We start from the raw sequence: 15,319 nt of genomic DNA, 5'->3' as shown, positions 1-15,319 counted from the left end.
TAATAAATTCTTTTCTATTAAGGACTTGTTTGGTCTTTCCTTGGGTGGATTCTCAGGGAAAGAGAAGGGGGAGGTATCCCTCTGTAGTTAGATCCCGGTATCTCTCCTAGGAAAAGGGAGGGGGGAGGAAGCAGGGGGAATGGTTTGTTTCTCCTGGGTGTAAGAACTCCATGGATTTGGGGCTCTTGGAATCCCCTAGGATTTTGGGGAAGGACTGTGTCTCAATTCACATTTCCTAATTGAGTGGTGGCAGCTTACTAGATCTAAACTGGGATTTTAGTTTAGAGGGAAACCAAGTCAGGTCCCCACATTGGAGCCCAACAGTTCCAAGTGGGGGTGAGACCTTTGACATGGTGACATGCGGGTCCTCACCTTGAAACCCCCCAGTTTCAAGTGAGGGTAGACTCTGACACCCCCTCCCCACATAACTCTGCACCTCCTCCCCTTCTTCCCATGTGGCCCTGCACCTCCCCCCCGTGGCCCTGAGCCTCCACTCCCATCCAGCCCCTGCCCCAGTCTGTCCTCCCCCACTAGCCCTGATGAGCCCCTGTGTCTAACCCTCCCAGCAGCCTCAGTCTCCCCACAGCTCCTGACCTGGCCCGGCAGGCGCTGCGAAGAAGGCACTGCAGACTCTTTCTCTCCCCTGTCGGAGCTGGGGCTGGCCAGGAGTGGCTGCTCTGTTCCAGGGCCACAGCACCCTCTGGTGGGCAAAGGGCAAAACTGCACCAACTTTTCAGCAGAAGATATTTTTGGCCAAAAAAAAAAATTAAAAATATGCAGGGCCCATGAAATATGCATGCACACAGTGGTGCAGAATCCCCCCAGGAGTACTATATGTGAGTAGTGCTACAGCCATGTATTAAATAATGATTATACTTGACACTTGTCACACCAAAGCACTTTACAACCTATACACTGCTTAGCATATATCCAGGAAATGCTTCAACCATCCCTAAATTGCTGCCACTTCCAGGATTGAACAAGGTAAAGGATATCAGAGCACAGCATTGGTATTCAACTGTTTAGGACAAGTGAAGAATGTCAGACCTAGTTCAAAAAATAGGAGGAATTTTGTGTTATGGAGGCAGGATATAATCCCCTAAATCAGAATTTAGGCAAAAGACCAAGATTAACACCACTCCTCATGAAAAGTGCTGCAGAATCACTAATGACCACAGATGGCTGAAAGCTTGATGGTACATCTCAATTACACAACAGCAATCAGTGTCTCCTAACATCCTGATAGGGGCATTGATTCAACAGCCCAAACTCTGAGACACTACTCCACTTCTTGCAGCACCCGAGTTTTCCTTGAAGATCTCCCAACCAAGTGCTGATTTTGCCCATTCCGGCTTAATCTGAGATCTGATGATCACAGCACATGACTGCTGGCTGCAAGCATGTCACTAGAAGCAGCATTTGGCTGTGTAGGGAACAACCAAATACTTTGCCATCACTCCTGAAAACAAGCCTGGTATCAGAGAGGGAAGAGCCAAATTCACAAACAGGGCTGGAGTATACTGGTTGAGAGTCTTGCTAAGTCATTTTTGTATGGCATAGGCTATAGTTTGTGGAGCAAATCTTGTGAAGTGTGCATGGTATAAGTAAAGTGACCACAGGCGTGCGCAGCACATTTCATTAGGGGGTGCACCCAGGGAATTATTATTTTTTTAAAAGGCAAACATCGTAAAGGTTAAGGTGCGGGAGGGAGTGTGTGTGGGGGGATGCGCTGTGCAGGAAGAGGCTAGGGATTGGGGCAGAGGAGGGATGCGGGGTGTATGAGGGGGCTCAGGGAAGGGGGTTGGAGTGCAAGAGGGATGCGGAGTGCAGGAGGGGGCTTAAGGCAGGGGGTTGGGTTGCAGGAAGGGTGTGGGGTGTGGGCAGGGGGCTCAGGGCAGGAGGTTGGAGGCAGGGGGCAGGAGGGGGCTCAGGGCAGGGAGCTGGGGTGCAGGAGGGGTGCGGGGTGTGGGCAGGGGGCTCAGGGCAGGGGGTTGGGGGCAGGGGGCAGGAGGGGGCTCAGGGCAGGGAGCTGGGGTGCAGGAAGGGTGTGGGGTGCGACAGGGCTCAGGGCAGGGAGTTGGAGTGCATGGGGGGTGCAGGGTGCAGCAGGGGGCTCAGGGCAGGGGTTTGGGGTGCCGGAGGGGTGCGAGGTGCAGGCAGGGGGCTTAAGGCAGGGAGTTGGGGTGCAGGAAGGGTGTGGGGTGCGGGCAGGGGGCTCAGGGCAGGGGGTTGGGGGCAGGGGGCAGGAGGGGGCTCAGGGCAGGGAGTTGGGGTGCAGGCGGGTTTGGGAATGCAGGCAGGGGGCTCAGGGCAGGAGGTTGGGTGCAGGGGTGTGTGGGGTGTGGCAGGGGTTCAGGGCAGGGAGTTGGGGGGGTGAGGTGCAGGAGGGGGCTTAAGGCAGGGAGTTGGGGTGCAGGAAGGGTGTGGGGTGCGACAGGGCTCAGGGCAGGGAGTTGGAGTGCATGGGGGGTGCAGGGTGCAGCAGGGGGCTCAGGACAGGGGTTTGGGGTGCCGGAGGGGTGCGAGGTGCAGGCAGGGGGCTTAAGGCAGGGAGTTGGGGTGCAGGAAGGGTGTGGGGTGCGGGCAGGGGGCTCAGGGCAGGGGGTTGGGGGCAGGGGGCAGGAGGGAGCTCAGGGCAGGGAGCTGGGGTGCAGATGGGGTGAGGGGTGCAAGCAGAGGGCTCAGGGCAGGGGGTTGGGATGCAGGAGGGGTGCAGGTTGGGGGCTCAGGGCAGGGAGTTGGGGTGCAGGAGGGTTTGGGAATGCAGGCAGGGGGCTCAGGGCAGGAGGTTGGGTGCAGGGGTGTGTGGGGTGTGGCAGGGGTTCAGGGCAGGGAGTTGGGGGGGTGAGGTGTAGGAGGGGGCTCAGGGCAGGGGGTCGGGGTGTGAGGTGCAGGCAGGGAGCTCAGGGCAGAGAGTTGGGGTGCAGGAGGGGTACAGGGTGCAGGCAGGGGGCTCAGGGCAGGGGGTTGGGATGCAGGAGGGGTACTGGGTGCAGCAGGGGGCTCAGGGCAGGGAGTTGGGGGGCAGGGTGCAGGAGAAAGAACAGGAGTGCTTGTGGCACATAGAGACTAACAATTTATTTGAGCATAAGCTTTCGTGGGCTACAGCCCACTTCATCGGATGCATAGAATGGAACATACAGTAAGAAGATATTTATACATACAGAGAACATGAAAAGGTGGAAGTACCCATACCAACTGTAAGAGGTTAATTAATTAAGAGGAGCTATTATCAGAAGGGGAGAAAAACTTTTGTAGTGATAATCAAGATGGCCCATTTCGGACAGCTGACACAAAGGTGTGAGGATACTTTAACATGGGGAAATAGATTCAATTAGTGTAATGACCGAGCAATTCCCAGTTTCTGTTCAAACCTAAGTTAATGGTATCTAGTTTGCATATTAATTCAAGTTCAGCAGCTTCTCCTTGGAGTCTGTTTTTCAAGCTTTTCTGTTGCAAAATTGCCACCTTAATGTCTGTCACTGAGTGATTAGAGAGGCTGAAGTGTTCTCCTACTGGTTTTTGAATGTTATGATTCCTGATGTCAGATTTGTGTCCGTTTATTCTTTTGCGTAGAGATGCTGATACAGACTAACACGGCTGCTACTCTGAAACCTGACAGGGTGCAGGAGGGGGCTCAGGGCAGGGGGTTGGGGTGCAAGAGGGGTGTGAGGTGCAGGCAGGGGGCTCAGGGGAGTTGGGGGGCTCCCTGCCTGCCTGCCCTGGCCCCATGCCGTGCCACTCCTCACATCCCTGCGCGGCCCCAGAGGGTGGGCCCCACAGGGCTCCACGCGCTGCCCTTGCCAGGCCTCCAGGTACCTCCACCAAAGCTCCCAATGGCCACAGTTCCCTGTTCCCGGCCAATGGGAGCTGCGGGGCACAGTGCCTGGAGCAACGCATGGACCCCTCTGCCCCCCCAGGGCCCCGGGGATGTGGTGCCATGCCGGCCGCTTCCGAGAGCGATGCGGGGCCTGCGGCACTACGGGGGGCAAATCCCGCAGGCCAGATCCAAAGCCCTGAAAAGTGACTATGCCCTGGTGAGTTCTGCGAGGGTGGAGGGGAAAGGACTCCATTAGGCTGTGGATAATACTGTAGTAACCCCTCCCTGTGTAAGGAAGAAGAAATTTTGGCCAATAGAGCTGTAAAGTCACCTGCCCCCAAGCCTCTCTGACTGCTGCAACTGCTGGCACCACTGCAACATAAGCTGCATTTAAGATTTAGGAGCTAGAGGGCAAGAACCACATGTACTAATGTCCAGCGGTCACAACCCACCCACCCCTCTTATAGTCATTATTATCATTTTATAGCCTCTTCTCTACTATGGGTAACACTGAGAAACACCCCAACAGAGCAGGAGATTATAATCTGACCTATCTGACTTTTTGAAGAAGGAAATACTAGTTATCCTGATACAAAACTGTTTACATAGCCAATAGAGGTCAGTAGGATTACACACTGCAGACAGTTTAACGACAGTGAGATGCAGTGTTGAACCAGCACATTAACACTACAAACTGGTGCACTGGAGTTTAGAAATCCTTTACTAAAGGTCTCCCAGGGAAAGCTAATTCCCTTACCTAACGACAATACTAAATAAATACAATCACTAATAATTCATGTGGCAATAAGGACACATTACTTCTATTTAAAAATCAGGCTCCACTAGGGCAGGGGTGGGCAAACTTTTTGGTCCTAGGGCCACATCTGGGTATGAAAATTGCATGGTGGGCCATAAATGCTCACGAAATTGGAGGCTGGGGTGCGGAAAGGGGTGAGGGCTCCGGCTGGAGGTGCGGCCGGGCTCTGAGGTGGGGCTGGGGATGAGGAGTTGGGAGTGCAGGAGGGTGCTCCAGGCTGGGACTGAGGGGTTCGGAGAGAGGGAGGGGGCTCAGGGCTGGGGTCGGGGCTTGAGAGGGGGTCTGGGTGCAGGCTCCAGGAGTCACTTACCTCAAGCAGCTCCTGGAAGCAGCAGCATGTCTCCCCTCTGGTTCCTACGCGGAGGCACAGACAGGTGGCTCTGTGCACTGCTCTGTCCACGGGCGCTGCCCTGCAGCTCTGATTGGCTGCGGTTCCTGGCCAATGGGAGCTGCGGGGCAGTGCTTCGGGCAGGGGCAGTGTGTGGAACCCGCTGGCTGCCCCTATGCATAGGAGCCGAAGCGGGGCCATGCCGCTGCTTCTGGGAGCCACGCGGAGTAGGGCAAGCCCCTGACCCCACTCCCTGGCTGGAGCGCCAGAGTGGGGCAAGTCCCAGATCCTGCTCCCCAGTGGGAGCTCAAGGGCCGGATTAAAATGTTTGGGGGTCCGGATGCAGCCTCCGGGCCATAGTTTGCCCACCCCTGCACTAGGGTATTTGTTTATTAGAAGTTATAAAGGTGCCAATTTTGAGTAGAAATAACTCACTTCATAAATAATAAAGAAAACCCGAAATAGAAATAATACTTCAGCAGTGTGAGAACAGTGAGGCAAAGAATTCCGTAGACTGGTAAGAGCATTGGTGAAGTCAGTGGAACATGATTCAAGACAAGTTTTTCATGAAACGCACATGGATATTTCCTACATCCCATTGGGCTCTTCACATCTCAGATCTAATATGATAAATGAAGTCAGGACCAGCAATCCAAGGGCATTCATGCTATATTTACTGCCAACTTATGTTGGTATTGTCAGATCCTCCCACTTCGAAACTTATGTAATAATCAGTGCCACAAATATTTCATTGAAAAGTGTCCATCAGTCAATATTTCATGAAGTATTTGATTCAAATTTAAGCAACAGCTATTAAGCTGTAACGCCATACTCCAAAATGTACAAAATCATCAAGGTTGCAAAGGAAAGCACTCAAAAATCAGAAAATGGCCAAGTTAAGGTTCTTTGGGTGATCTTAACTAAATTAGAGGGAAATATCTATTTAATGACAAAACTGACGTCCAAAGTAAACTTTTACATCACCCCAAACTAACCAACCTGGCGATCGTTTCCCCTCAGGTGCTGTCTCGTTTCTCCTCATTTCCTGTCAGTTGCTGTCTCCATGACACCTAGGGAGCAAGAGGAGCCAATACACCTAGAGAGCAAGAAGAGCTAATACTGTCAGGTCAGAGCCCATGTTGGAAGGAGCAGAGAAATATGCCGCCTTTGGGGCCTGGTCCTGATTAACCTGGGATTTGAAGGCACTCAGCACCTTGCAGGATGGTGCCTTTGAAAGGCAGCAGCAGAGTAAAATGAATAAAACTACAGAACTACAGCAGCAGAACTGACACAGATCATGACAATTTCACTCGGTTGATGCTTGGGAAAGGTATGAACAGTGCCTGAGGGGCTTTTCTGTGGGAAAGATTATTCAAAAAGATTAAAGTAGCAGAGACCACCACACCTCACAACACCCAAGAGGGTGGAAGAATAGCAAAGATAGCCCCAACAATCCAGATGTTCTAAGGCTGACCTGGGAAGTAGAGAGCTCCTTATCCATTCCAGCAGAAGATGGAGCCCTCAAGTAAGGGTCCGGGTCAGCACCACGATAAGAATCCAGTCATACACACAACAGCTAGTATTGATCCTCTATCTTCCTGATGGGAGCCTCCTTACCTCACGTTTATACCTAACTCTGGCAATGTTTTGAAGCCCTGTTTATACAGCAACTTTCATTGTAAAGAATCACACAGCACTTTGCAAATTATGGCATAGTTAATTTAATATTGACAAAAGGGGCAGGATTAATAGCCTTGGAGAGTGAAAACCTTGATTCATGCACACAACGGGTACAGCTCAGGTACCTCAATGCAAGTACTAGAGGCAAACTGGGACAAAGAGGAACCTTGGCAAAGCTTCCATGGCAGCTGGAGGCCGGGAGTGAAATAAGCTGGGAGCCTTCAGATCGGTCTGAATGAAGCTGCTGCCAGGAGTGCCAGGGAGGATTGAGTGCAGAACACTGTAATTCACTAGTCCAGCTGCTGTTCAGGAGGTAACTCTCCCAGTCACCCGGAAAGACCAGTAAGTGATCGCAGCAATGGGCTGTTTCCACCTAAGGGACACCAAAGTCACAGACACCTGATAGTGAGAACACACAATAGAGACAGGTGAAGATCTGGGAGGGATTTAGTCAGAAAGCCCCCCTACTGCCAGGCCCCTTATAGAATTTGTGACTTCTTCTCATTTACACAGCCATCTAATCAGGACACCCCTTTTCAAATCCCGCTTTGAATCCCCTTTACAGCACCATAGGCTTAAACACATCTTTGCCTTAAAAGCCTTTCACAATTCTACTCCTGCTTATATCTCAGACCTTGGATTGCCCCCACGTCAGCTCTCCCACGGAAACCAGTGCCAATACCTCACTCGCCCTTTGCTCTCATCTCTGTGCAGCCTTTGCCCACACTGCTGCCTATGTGCAGAATGCCCTTCCCATCCCCACCAGGCAAGCCACAAGATTTCTCTTCAAGCTCCTGTCAGAAACACACTTTGTCCATAAGGCCCAGGCCTAGGAGTGAGTTTACAACAAGCCATCCCATTAAAACAGAACAAAACAAAAAACCAAACACCTTTCCCAATTAAGTTCACCCCACTCCCCGGGTTCCCCACTGCATCCCCACATGCTAGGCGTCTCACTTTAGACTGAAAGCTCATTGGACAAGGGATGATCTTTCTTTTTGTGTAGCTGAGCGCACTGCCTTCAGGGCAACTCAGCTCACCCCCAGCGGACAACTTGCTGACCTGGGAGAGAGCAATCAGTGCTGCTCTCCGTGCCTGCTGCCTATCCCCTCCCTGACACTTTGCACCAGGTGCATCACACCGTAGACATCTAGCCCATCACTAGGAGGGCAAGGGCTGCTTCCTTGGACACCCTGCTAGCTACAGCTTGCCTACCCCACTCTAGGGCAACCAGACGGCAAGCGTGAAAAATCGGGACAGGGAGTTGGGGGGTAATAGGAGCCTATATAAGAAAAAGACCCTAAAATCGGGACAGCTGGTCACCCTAACCCGCTCCCAGCGCTGCTACGCTCGCAGCTCCTCCGCTCGGGTGCTGCACTTGCCCCACCCCCGCTGCTGCTGCGTCTCCAGCGCCTCCGCCCAGGCGCTGCAACCCCAGCCCCGCGCGCCAGCCGCACGTGCAGCCCCAGCCCAGAGCGCTCGCGGCAGGGAGCCAAAGGAACTAGGGAATGAGCGCGGGCCGCGCGCACGCCCCCAGCCGCGCGTGGCCTCTCGCGCGCTACCCGCCGAGCCCCGCCCCCGCCTGGCGGGGACGTGTCCGTCCCGCCTAGCTCTCTATGGTTTTGCCCCCACGTCTACCCGGCTGGGCGGACCGTTGTCTGTGGTTGCCGGAGCCGCGGTGGGGGAGGGGCGGGTGTTGCGGCGGTGGCCGCCAGGCGGGGTCTCGGCCGCGCTGGGGCGCCATTTCCCCGCCCGCCTCCAGGGAGCGCTTCCCCGCGGCGGCCGCGTCGGGGCGCTGCGGAGCCGCCTTCCCACCCTCCCCCAGGCCTGGGGCTGGCTGAGGGGCCGACGTCCCCGCCTTCCCCGCTCTCCCTCCCCGGGGCCGGGACTCGCCGCTCGCCTCCGCCTCCCAGAGCCGCTCGGTGCCTCGCCGCCGCCGCCGGGCCATGGAGTCCGCGTGAGGGAGCCGCCGCCCCCCCCCCCCGCCGGCAGCCGCGCGCTGCGCCCCCCCCTCCCCTCCTCCGCATCCCGGCGCCGGCTCCTCCCTCCCTCCGCCGCGGGGGCCGTGTCCCGCTGCCGAGCGGGGATTGATGCGGAGAGCGACGGCAGCGCCATGCAGCCCCCGCCGAGGAAGGTGGGAGCCGCTGGGGCGGGCTGGGCAGGGGGGGCACCGGGGCACTGGCTGCAGTGGGGGGCTGGGTGTATTGGGGATCAGGGTATAGTGGGTGTGGGGTGGCATCGGGGTTCAGGAACCGGGGCACTGGCTGCACTGGGGGCCTGGGGCTGGGTGTATTGGGGATCAGGGTATAGTGGGTGTGGGGTGGCAGCGGGGTTCAGGGACCAGGGCACTGGCTGCACTGGGGTGTTGGGGCTGGTGTATTGGGGATCAGGGTATAGTGGGTGTGGGGTGGCACCGGGGTTCAGGAACCGGGGCACTGGCTGCACTGGGGGGTTGGGGCTGGGTGTATTGGGGATCAGGGTATAGTGGGGGTGGGGGGGCACCGGGGTTCAGGAACCGGGGCACTGGCTGCAGTGGGGGCCTGGGGCTGGGTGTATTGGGGATCAGGGTATAGTGGGTGTGGGGTGGCACCGGGGTTCAGGAACCAGGGCACTGGCTGCACTGGGGGGCTGGGGCTGGGTGTATTGGGGATCAGGGTATAGTGGGTGTGGGGTGGCACCGGGGTTCAGGAACCGGGGCACTGGCTGCACTGGGGGGCTGGGGCTGGTGTATTGGGGATCAGGGTATAGTGGGTGTGGGGTGGCACCGGGGTTCAGGAACCGGGGCACTGGCTGCACTGGGGGGCTGGTGTATTGGGGATCAGGGTATAGTGGGTTGCACTGGGGGGCTGGTGTATTGGGGATCAGGGTATAGTGGGTGTGGGGTGGCACCGGGGTTCAGGAACCGGGGCACTGGCTGCACTGGGGGGCTGGGGCTGGTGTATTGGGGATCAGGGTATAGTGGGTGTGGAGTGGCACTGGGGTTCAGGGACCGGGGCACTGGCTGCACTGGGGGGCTGGGTGTATTGGGGATCAGGGTATAGTGGGTGTGGAGTGGCACCGGGGTTCAGGGACCGGGGCACTAGCTGCACTGGGGGGCTGGGGCTGGTGTATTGGGGATCAGGGTATAGTGGGTGTGGGGTGGCACCGGGGTTCAGGGACCGGGGCACTGGCTGCACTGGGGGGCTGGGGCTGGGTGTATTGGTGATCAGGGTATAGTGGGTGTGGGGTGGCACCGGGGTTCAAGAACCGGGGCACTGGCTGCAGTGGGGGCCTGGGGCTGGGTGTATTGGGGATCAGGGTATAGTGGGTGTGGGGTGGCACTGGCAGTACTGGTAGCATTGGCTGTATTGGGGCTGAGTAGGCTGTGAGCAGGTTGGGCGCTGGGTGTATTGGGTGGTGGGGTGGTACTGGCTGTATTGGTGTAAGGACATGGGCTGTGTACGGGTTGGTGTATTGGGATGTGGGGGGTTGGTGTGGGAGTGCCACAGGCTGTATTGAAAGTGGGTGGCTGGGTGTATTGGGAGTGAGGAGTTTTGGAGTTGTGTGTAGAGATTGGGGTGTGTAAGGGTATGTGTTTATCTGTATTGGAGGGTTAGGGCAGGGCTTGGTTTGTATTGGGGTGGAGGTGTATCAAATAGGATTGAGAGCTTATTTGCCTTGCTGATTGTGTGGCTGCATGTTGGGGTATGGCGGGTTTTCGGATTGTCTGTACTGGGGTGAAGAAGGGGCTACGGTTAGGAAATGGTCTCTATTGAGGTACTGAGGTGGTAGAGTATGGTTGGATTGTGTAGATGAGGGTTGTTGGCGTGGGGGAGTTATATTTTGATGGTTGTATGGAGAGGGGGTTGTTTGGCTTGATGTGGGAGACGGGTTGGAATAGTTTACAGTGGGATAATGATGATCGTGTTGGTGTGGAGGGTTGGAGTTATATAGATTAGGGTTGAGAGGGTTATTCTGTGAGAAGAATATTTGGGGATTAGCGTATGGAGTGGGATAGAGAGAGTTAATTGTGTATGTAGGGAATGGTTTGTGGGTGCCTGTGTGGAGGGAGTTGCATATGGGTGAGGGTTATTGGGAGGGGGTGCCTGTGTTGTGTAAACAAAAGGCTGCTGTTTGTCAGTCTCTTGTCATTTTCTGGGCTCCCTAGCTGCTCGGGGCATCCAGCTGCAGGGGACTGACTGCTTGCTCTCCTCCTAATGTCTCTGCCTCTGTTGTTGTGAGGATAGACTCTGCTTCCTTTGAAGGATTCTTATTTATGTTTCACGGGATTTTAGATTGCATTTGGCATTTCATTTATATTGCATGTGTGCTTTATGCTTTGCCTCTTGTATTTTTCACATGGAATTTTATTTTCACTATGTAGGTTTCAACATTTGTATTGTTTTCAAAAACCTAAACCCCTTTCTTACTTAATCAGAGCATAGGGTTTGTATGTTTTGCTGTATCTTGAAAGGAGCTGAGGTGAGAAACTTGTCTTGCTGTAGTGCTGGGATTGGGGGTTCTTGTTGCTGGGGGATTATTTTTGGTGTTGAGGTTGGGGGGAGCTGTTGCTAGCAGATAAGATTTGGAGGATTGTTTTGCTTTGAGAGAAAGGGGAGGTTTATGGCAGATCCTTTCCTTCACCTCCTCCCTGTCTTTCCCTCCCCCATAGCAGAAACTCTTATTTTTTCCCCCCTTTCATGCATGCATCACATTTTTAGATGCATGGATGCTGTTTCTGTTTAAGGCTGCTATGTAGATGCATCTTGATCAATGAATGTGTTAAATGCCAAGATCTTGTTTTAAAAATCCCATGTTTCTGTGGCCAAGTCAGTCCTTTTCTGGGGTTAATGTTTATCACAACAATCCCTCCCTCACCCCCCCGCCATGCTGCCAACTATCACTCTGGTTCCCAGGTTATTGAAATCTTAATGCTATAAGGTTCAAAACATACAGAAAGTGTATTTTGTACTGATGATAAAAAAAGGCGCAACGTTTCTGAAGTCATACTGTTAAGGAGGGTGACTTTTGATCTGATGTGCTGGCAACCACATGACTGTGTTTAAAGGCATGTTCACAAAACCATTGTAGGAGTGTTTAATCAATGCACATTTCATTAATGTGTGAATTGTTTTTATTAAATGTTAAATCAGCAGCAGATTATTTCTTTCCCCCAACTCCCTTATTTGTTTCAAGCTGAACCTCTTCTGTTGTAGACAGGTTTATCCTCAGAGGTTTGGAAGAAGAAAACATGCATATTTGTTGTTAACAAGCAGAGCACAGCTCTGATGTATGAAATGCAGACGCTACAGGGTTAAATCCAAACAATATATGGTAAAATCAGTTTTTGGTTAAGTAGATGCATTGGGTTATGTTAACCAAGCAAAACAGGTTTACACATACTGAAAATGTTTAATTTGCATATTCTGATGGACAGATCATAAAGTTAGATGAAGGAAATCAAATATTTTTTCTCACTGAAATGACAGCTAGACCCTACTTAAAATATATGATCTGTCTTTTTTGTAGGTAAAAGTTACACAAGAGCTAAAAAATATTCAAATTGAACAGATGACAAAACTTCAGGCCAAGCATCAGGGAGAATGTGATCTACTTGAAGATGTGAGGTAAGGTTACAGCAAATGCTACCAAATTCCTTTAAGATCTCCTTTTGGAAGAACATTGGGTTACAAAACTCCGGGAACTGACGATGGAATTTCCTCTTGGATTTCCTGCTTTTAGGCTGTTAAAGTTTTGACACAGCTGGAAATTATAACTGGGACTAACACAATGCAAATAGTTTTTTCTTCTCTTCAATGGGGCAAGTGTACAAATGTGTCATGAACAAATCCAGAAAGTATTGGTCTGTTCAGCACTTTTTTTCTTTGGGATAGACTCACAGTTCAAGTGATGTCTCTAGTGTTAAAAACATTTTTTAAAAATACTTTTATGAAATTACTGATGATTTATAGTTAGCCATAGGAAGTTTTAAAGAGCATTCATTACATGAATTTAATTTTTTGTGCAGAAAACATGAGTAAAAGTATTTGCACTAGTACTTATAAAGCACTTTTTTTACATAACCTTGCACATTGAGATCAATAGAAAAGTTCTACGTGTTTCATATGATAGTTTCATTATTTGTCTTTAAATAATGTGAATGTTTGTCTTTAACATTTATATATGTTATGATCAAAGCAGGACTAATGGGCACCTGGAATTATGTGGAGAATGAATCACTCAACCTGTTTAGAAACTGTCAATTTCTACAATGGGCATGCTGTGAAATATTCAAATGTCATCAGTACACCTATTGCTTTCCTTCTTTTTGGCACCTTGTGCTTCACTCAGTGACTGAAAATCCAGTAATATTACTTATCAGTAGAGAGCAAGTGAAGTGCCAGCTCAAAGATTTAACTTCACAAGAGATTAGAATACAGTGAAGTTCTTACAGTTTCAGTCTCTGTCTCCTTATGTCTCATGTCAATAAAACTTGTCATATCCAGAATTGCTTGCACTTTCCATCTTTGTCTGAATCCTGCCTTCTTTCATGGGTAGTGAAACAAGCTTCTGTATGGGAAAGATCACCACATCTGTTATCTTACAAGTAGTAGCTATACATTATTTGCAAAGTAAATACTGGTTAATGAGTAGCAGATTGGTATGTGAGGACTTTTTTCCTTAGATAGGAACTTCATTTTATTATATCTGCACCTGGAAGTGCTGCTTTAGTTCAGGTTCTGTCAGCATTTCCTTTCTAGACCCTTATTTTCAGGGGTTTATAGTTTAGGCATTTATACTTGTTTTCTGCTGAAACATGGCATAAAAATCTCATTGTCTCTGGCTACATAAAAGTTAAAAGAGAGCAGGTGAAAGTTTGGATTAAAATGCTTTCTTGAATCAATATAATTTTTAAAATGTTAGTGTTACAAATTAAGAATCTGAATTAAGAGTGGTCACTGAGTGGGCCTTTCCATCAGTCTTGTTGCAAGCATTTGCTATGTATTATACATTTTGTCTGTAAAAACCTGTTTTTCAAAAGAACGCTCTTTACCACTTAAGTACAATAGTGTTAAAAAGAAAAACATTTTAAAACTATTTTTTCTGTTCTCTACTCTTATGGTTTATATGCGAGAATGGGAATGAAACTCCTAAAGAGGGTACACCTGCCATTCTGTGACTTGACTAAGTTTCTGTCTGTGTAAGACTTAAATAGGTGGCTTTCCTATAGTATGAAAGTGTGGACTCTGTGTTGTCTTCTAAACAGGAGTCTCAGTTGACAGTACAGTGTCTTATTGGAATACATGTGTGAAAACAAACACCACAGATTTTTAAACAGCAAGTTAGTACTCGGTCCTTTCACTTATTGAGGCCTGGGTTCAATTTTTGATCAGATTTGATGGTAAAAAACTTCATGCATTTGATTCAGCATAATCTCTTAATGGCATTTGGTTGAGTGACATTACCACCACACAGCTTTTGCAGTCTTTGCAGAAGAGCTGGTATTAGAATAGCAGGGATGGTGTATGTTTGAGATGAATTTAAGCATGGTGAATAACACACAGTGACTGAGGCCTAACTTTTGTGAAGGTTATAAGTGTATGTCCTTCATGAATTTGTCACTTTCCTTCTATCAAATGTCAGGGTTGGGAGCTGGCACTTGAGCTCTGGCAAGCCAAGGTGTAAAATTTGTTGCTGACTCTTATTGTGTGCTTCAGGCACACCTTAAATTTAACCACCTTTCCCCTTATTTTTGACCTCTTCCTCAGAACATTCATTTGCAGCAACATCCTCTATTCTGGTTTTGTGTTTCTTGAGCGTTAAAATTACCATTTTTACAAGAGTAGAAGTAATTCTTGTACCATTAAATGTGTTTGTGTCACTTTTCAAATATAAGGCAGCTGAGTGTGCTTTTATAGGGACAATGCCTTTTCTGCAGCTCATGCCATGTATTTGTTATTTCTCATTTGGAGATGTCATTACAAATAGTAATTGAAACTACAGACCTTCAATAGCAAGTGCAAACTATTCAATTCTTTTGTTATGGCTAGGCTTGGAGAATTACTTTTTTAAATAATTTGGACAGATATCACCAGTGTTTATTTTAAATCATTTAAAATTATTTGATTTACAATTTCACAATTTCAGGAAATCATGGGGCAGAGTCAGACTGTTTAATGACAGTAGACATTAAGATTCAAAAAGTTAAAGCTTTATAATGATTAAACCACAAATTGTCAACATCTCATGTCAAAATATACAAAAATATTTTTAAACTCCCAAGTTCTAAAGTAGCATTTTTTTTCTTTCTTTGCCTATCTGTAAATTTCAGTTGTTATGGATGGAAATATTTTTTCCTTGGTTTTTGTGTATGTATGTGTATGGTGAAATTGACACCAATAAAACATAATCCTTCCAAGCCTATTAAAGGTATACAAATAGTCCTGTAGTTAGTCAAATAGAAATGGGGAGGCAGAGGCAATGTGAAATGGTGGGCAAAGGATGTGAGGTCAAGGGGACTTTCTCCACAACAGTTTAAAATACTAAATGCAAGTCCCTGTCTAAAAGATTTTAAAACATTTCAAAACAAATGTGTGTGGACTGGGCGGACCCCGCAGGGGAAGATGGCTGCCTAAACCTGGAACTGCTGCTCAGCCCCTCTAAAATCTGCTAAACTACAGCACAGTTTTTGTCT

At 49.9% G+C, this 15,319-nt stretch overlaps 1 protein-coding gene across 2 annotated transcripts in view; it reads left to right on the top strand.

The window, feature by feature from the left end:
- The first annotated feature begins 8,643 nt into the window (after window positions 1-8,643).
- FCHSD2 (FCH and double SH3 domains 2) overlaps window positions 8,644-15,319 on the top strand; it is a 232,537-nt gene continuing 225,861 nt past the window's right edge. For both annotated transcript variants that reach the window (XM_045021822.1, XM_045021812.1), the window contains exons 1-2: window positions 8,644-8,779; window positions 12,154-12,251. In XM_045021822.1, the coding sequence (XP_044877757.1) occupies window positions 8,759-8,779; window positions 12,154-12,251 (119 nt within the window). In that variant the 5' untranslated portion in view covers window positions 8,644-8,758. The remainder of the gene's footprint in view (window positions 8,780-12,153; window positions 12,252-15,319) is intronic.

Source organism: Mauremys mutica, chromosome 1 (assembly GCF_020497125.1).
Source record: "Mauremys mutica isolate MM-2020 ecotype Southern chromosome 1, ASM2049712v1, whole genome shotgun sequence".
Taxonomy (NCBI): Eukaryota; Metazoa; Chordata; order Testudines; family Geoemydidae; genus Mauremys; species Mauremys mutica.
The sequence above is the reverse complement of the archived record's forward strand: the minus strand, read 5'-3'. Positions and strand labels throughout refer to the sequence as shown.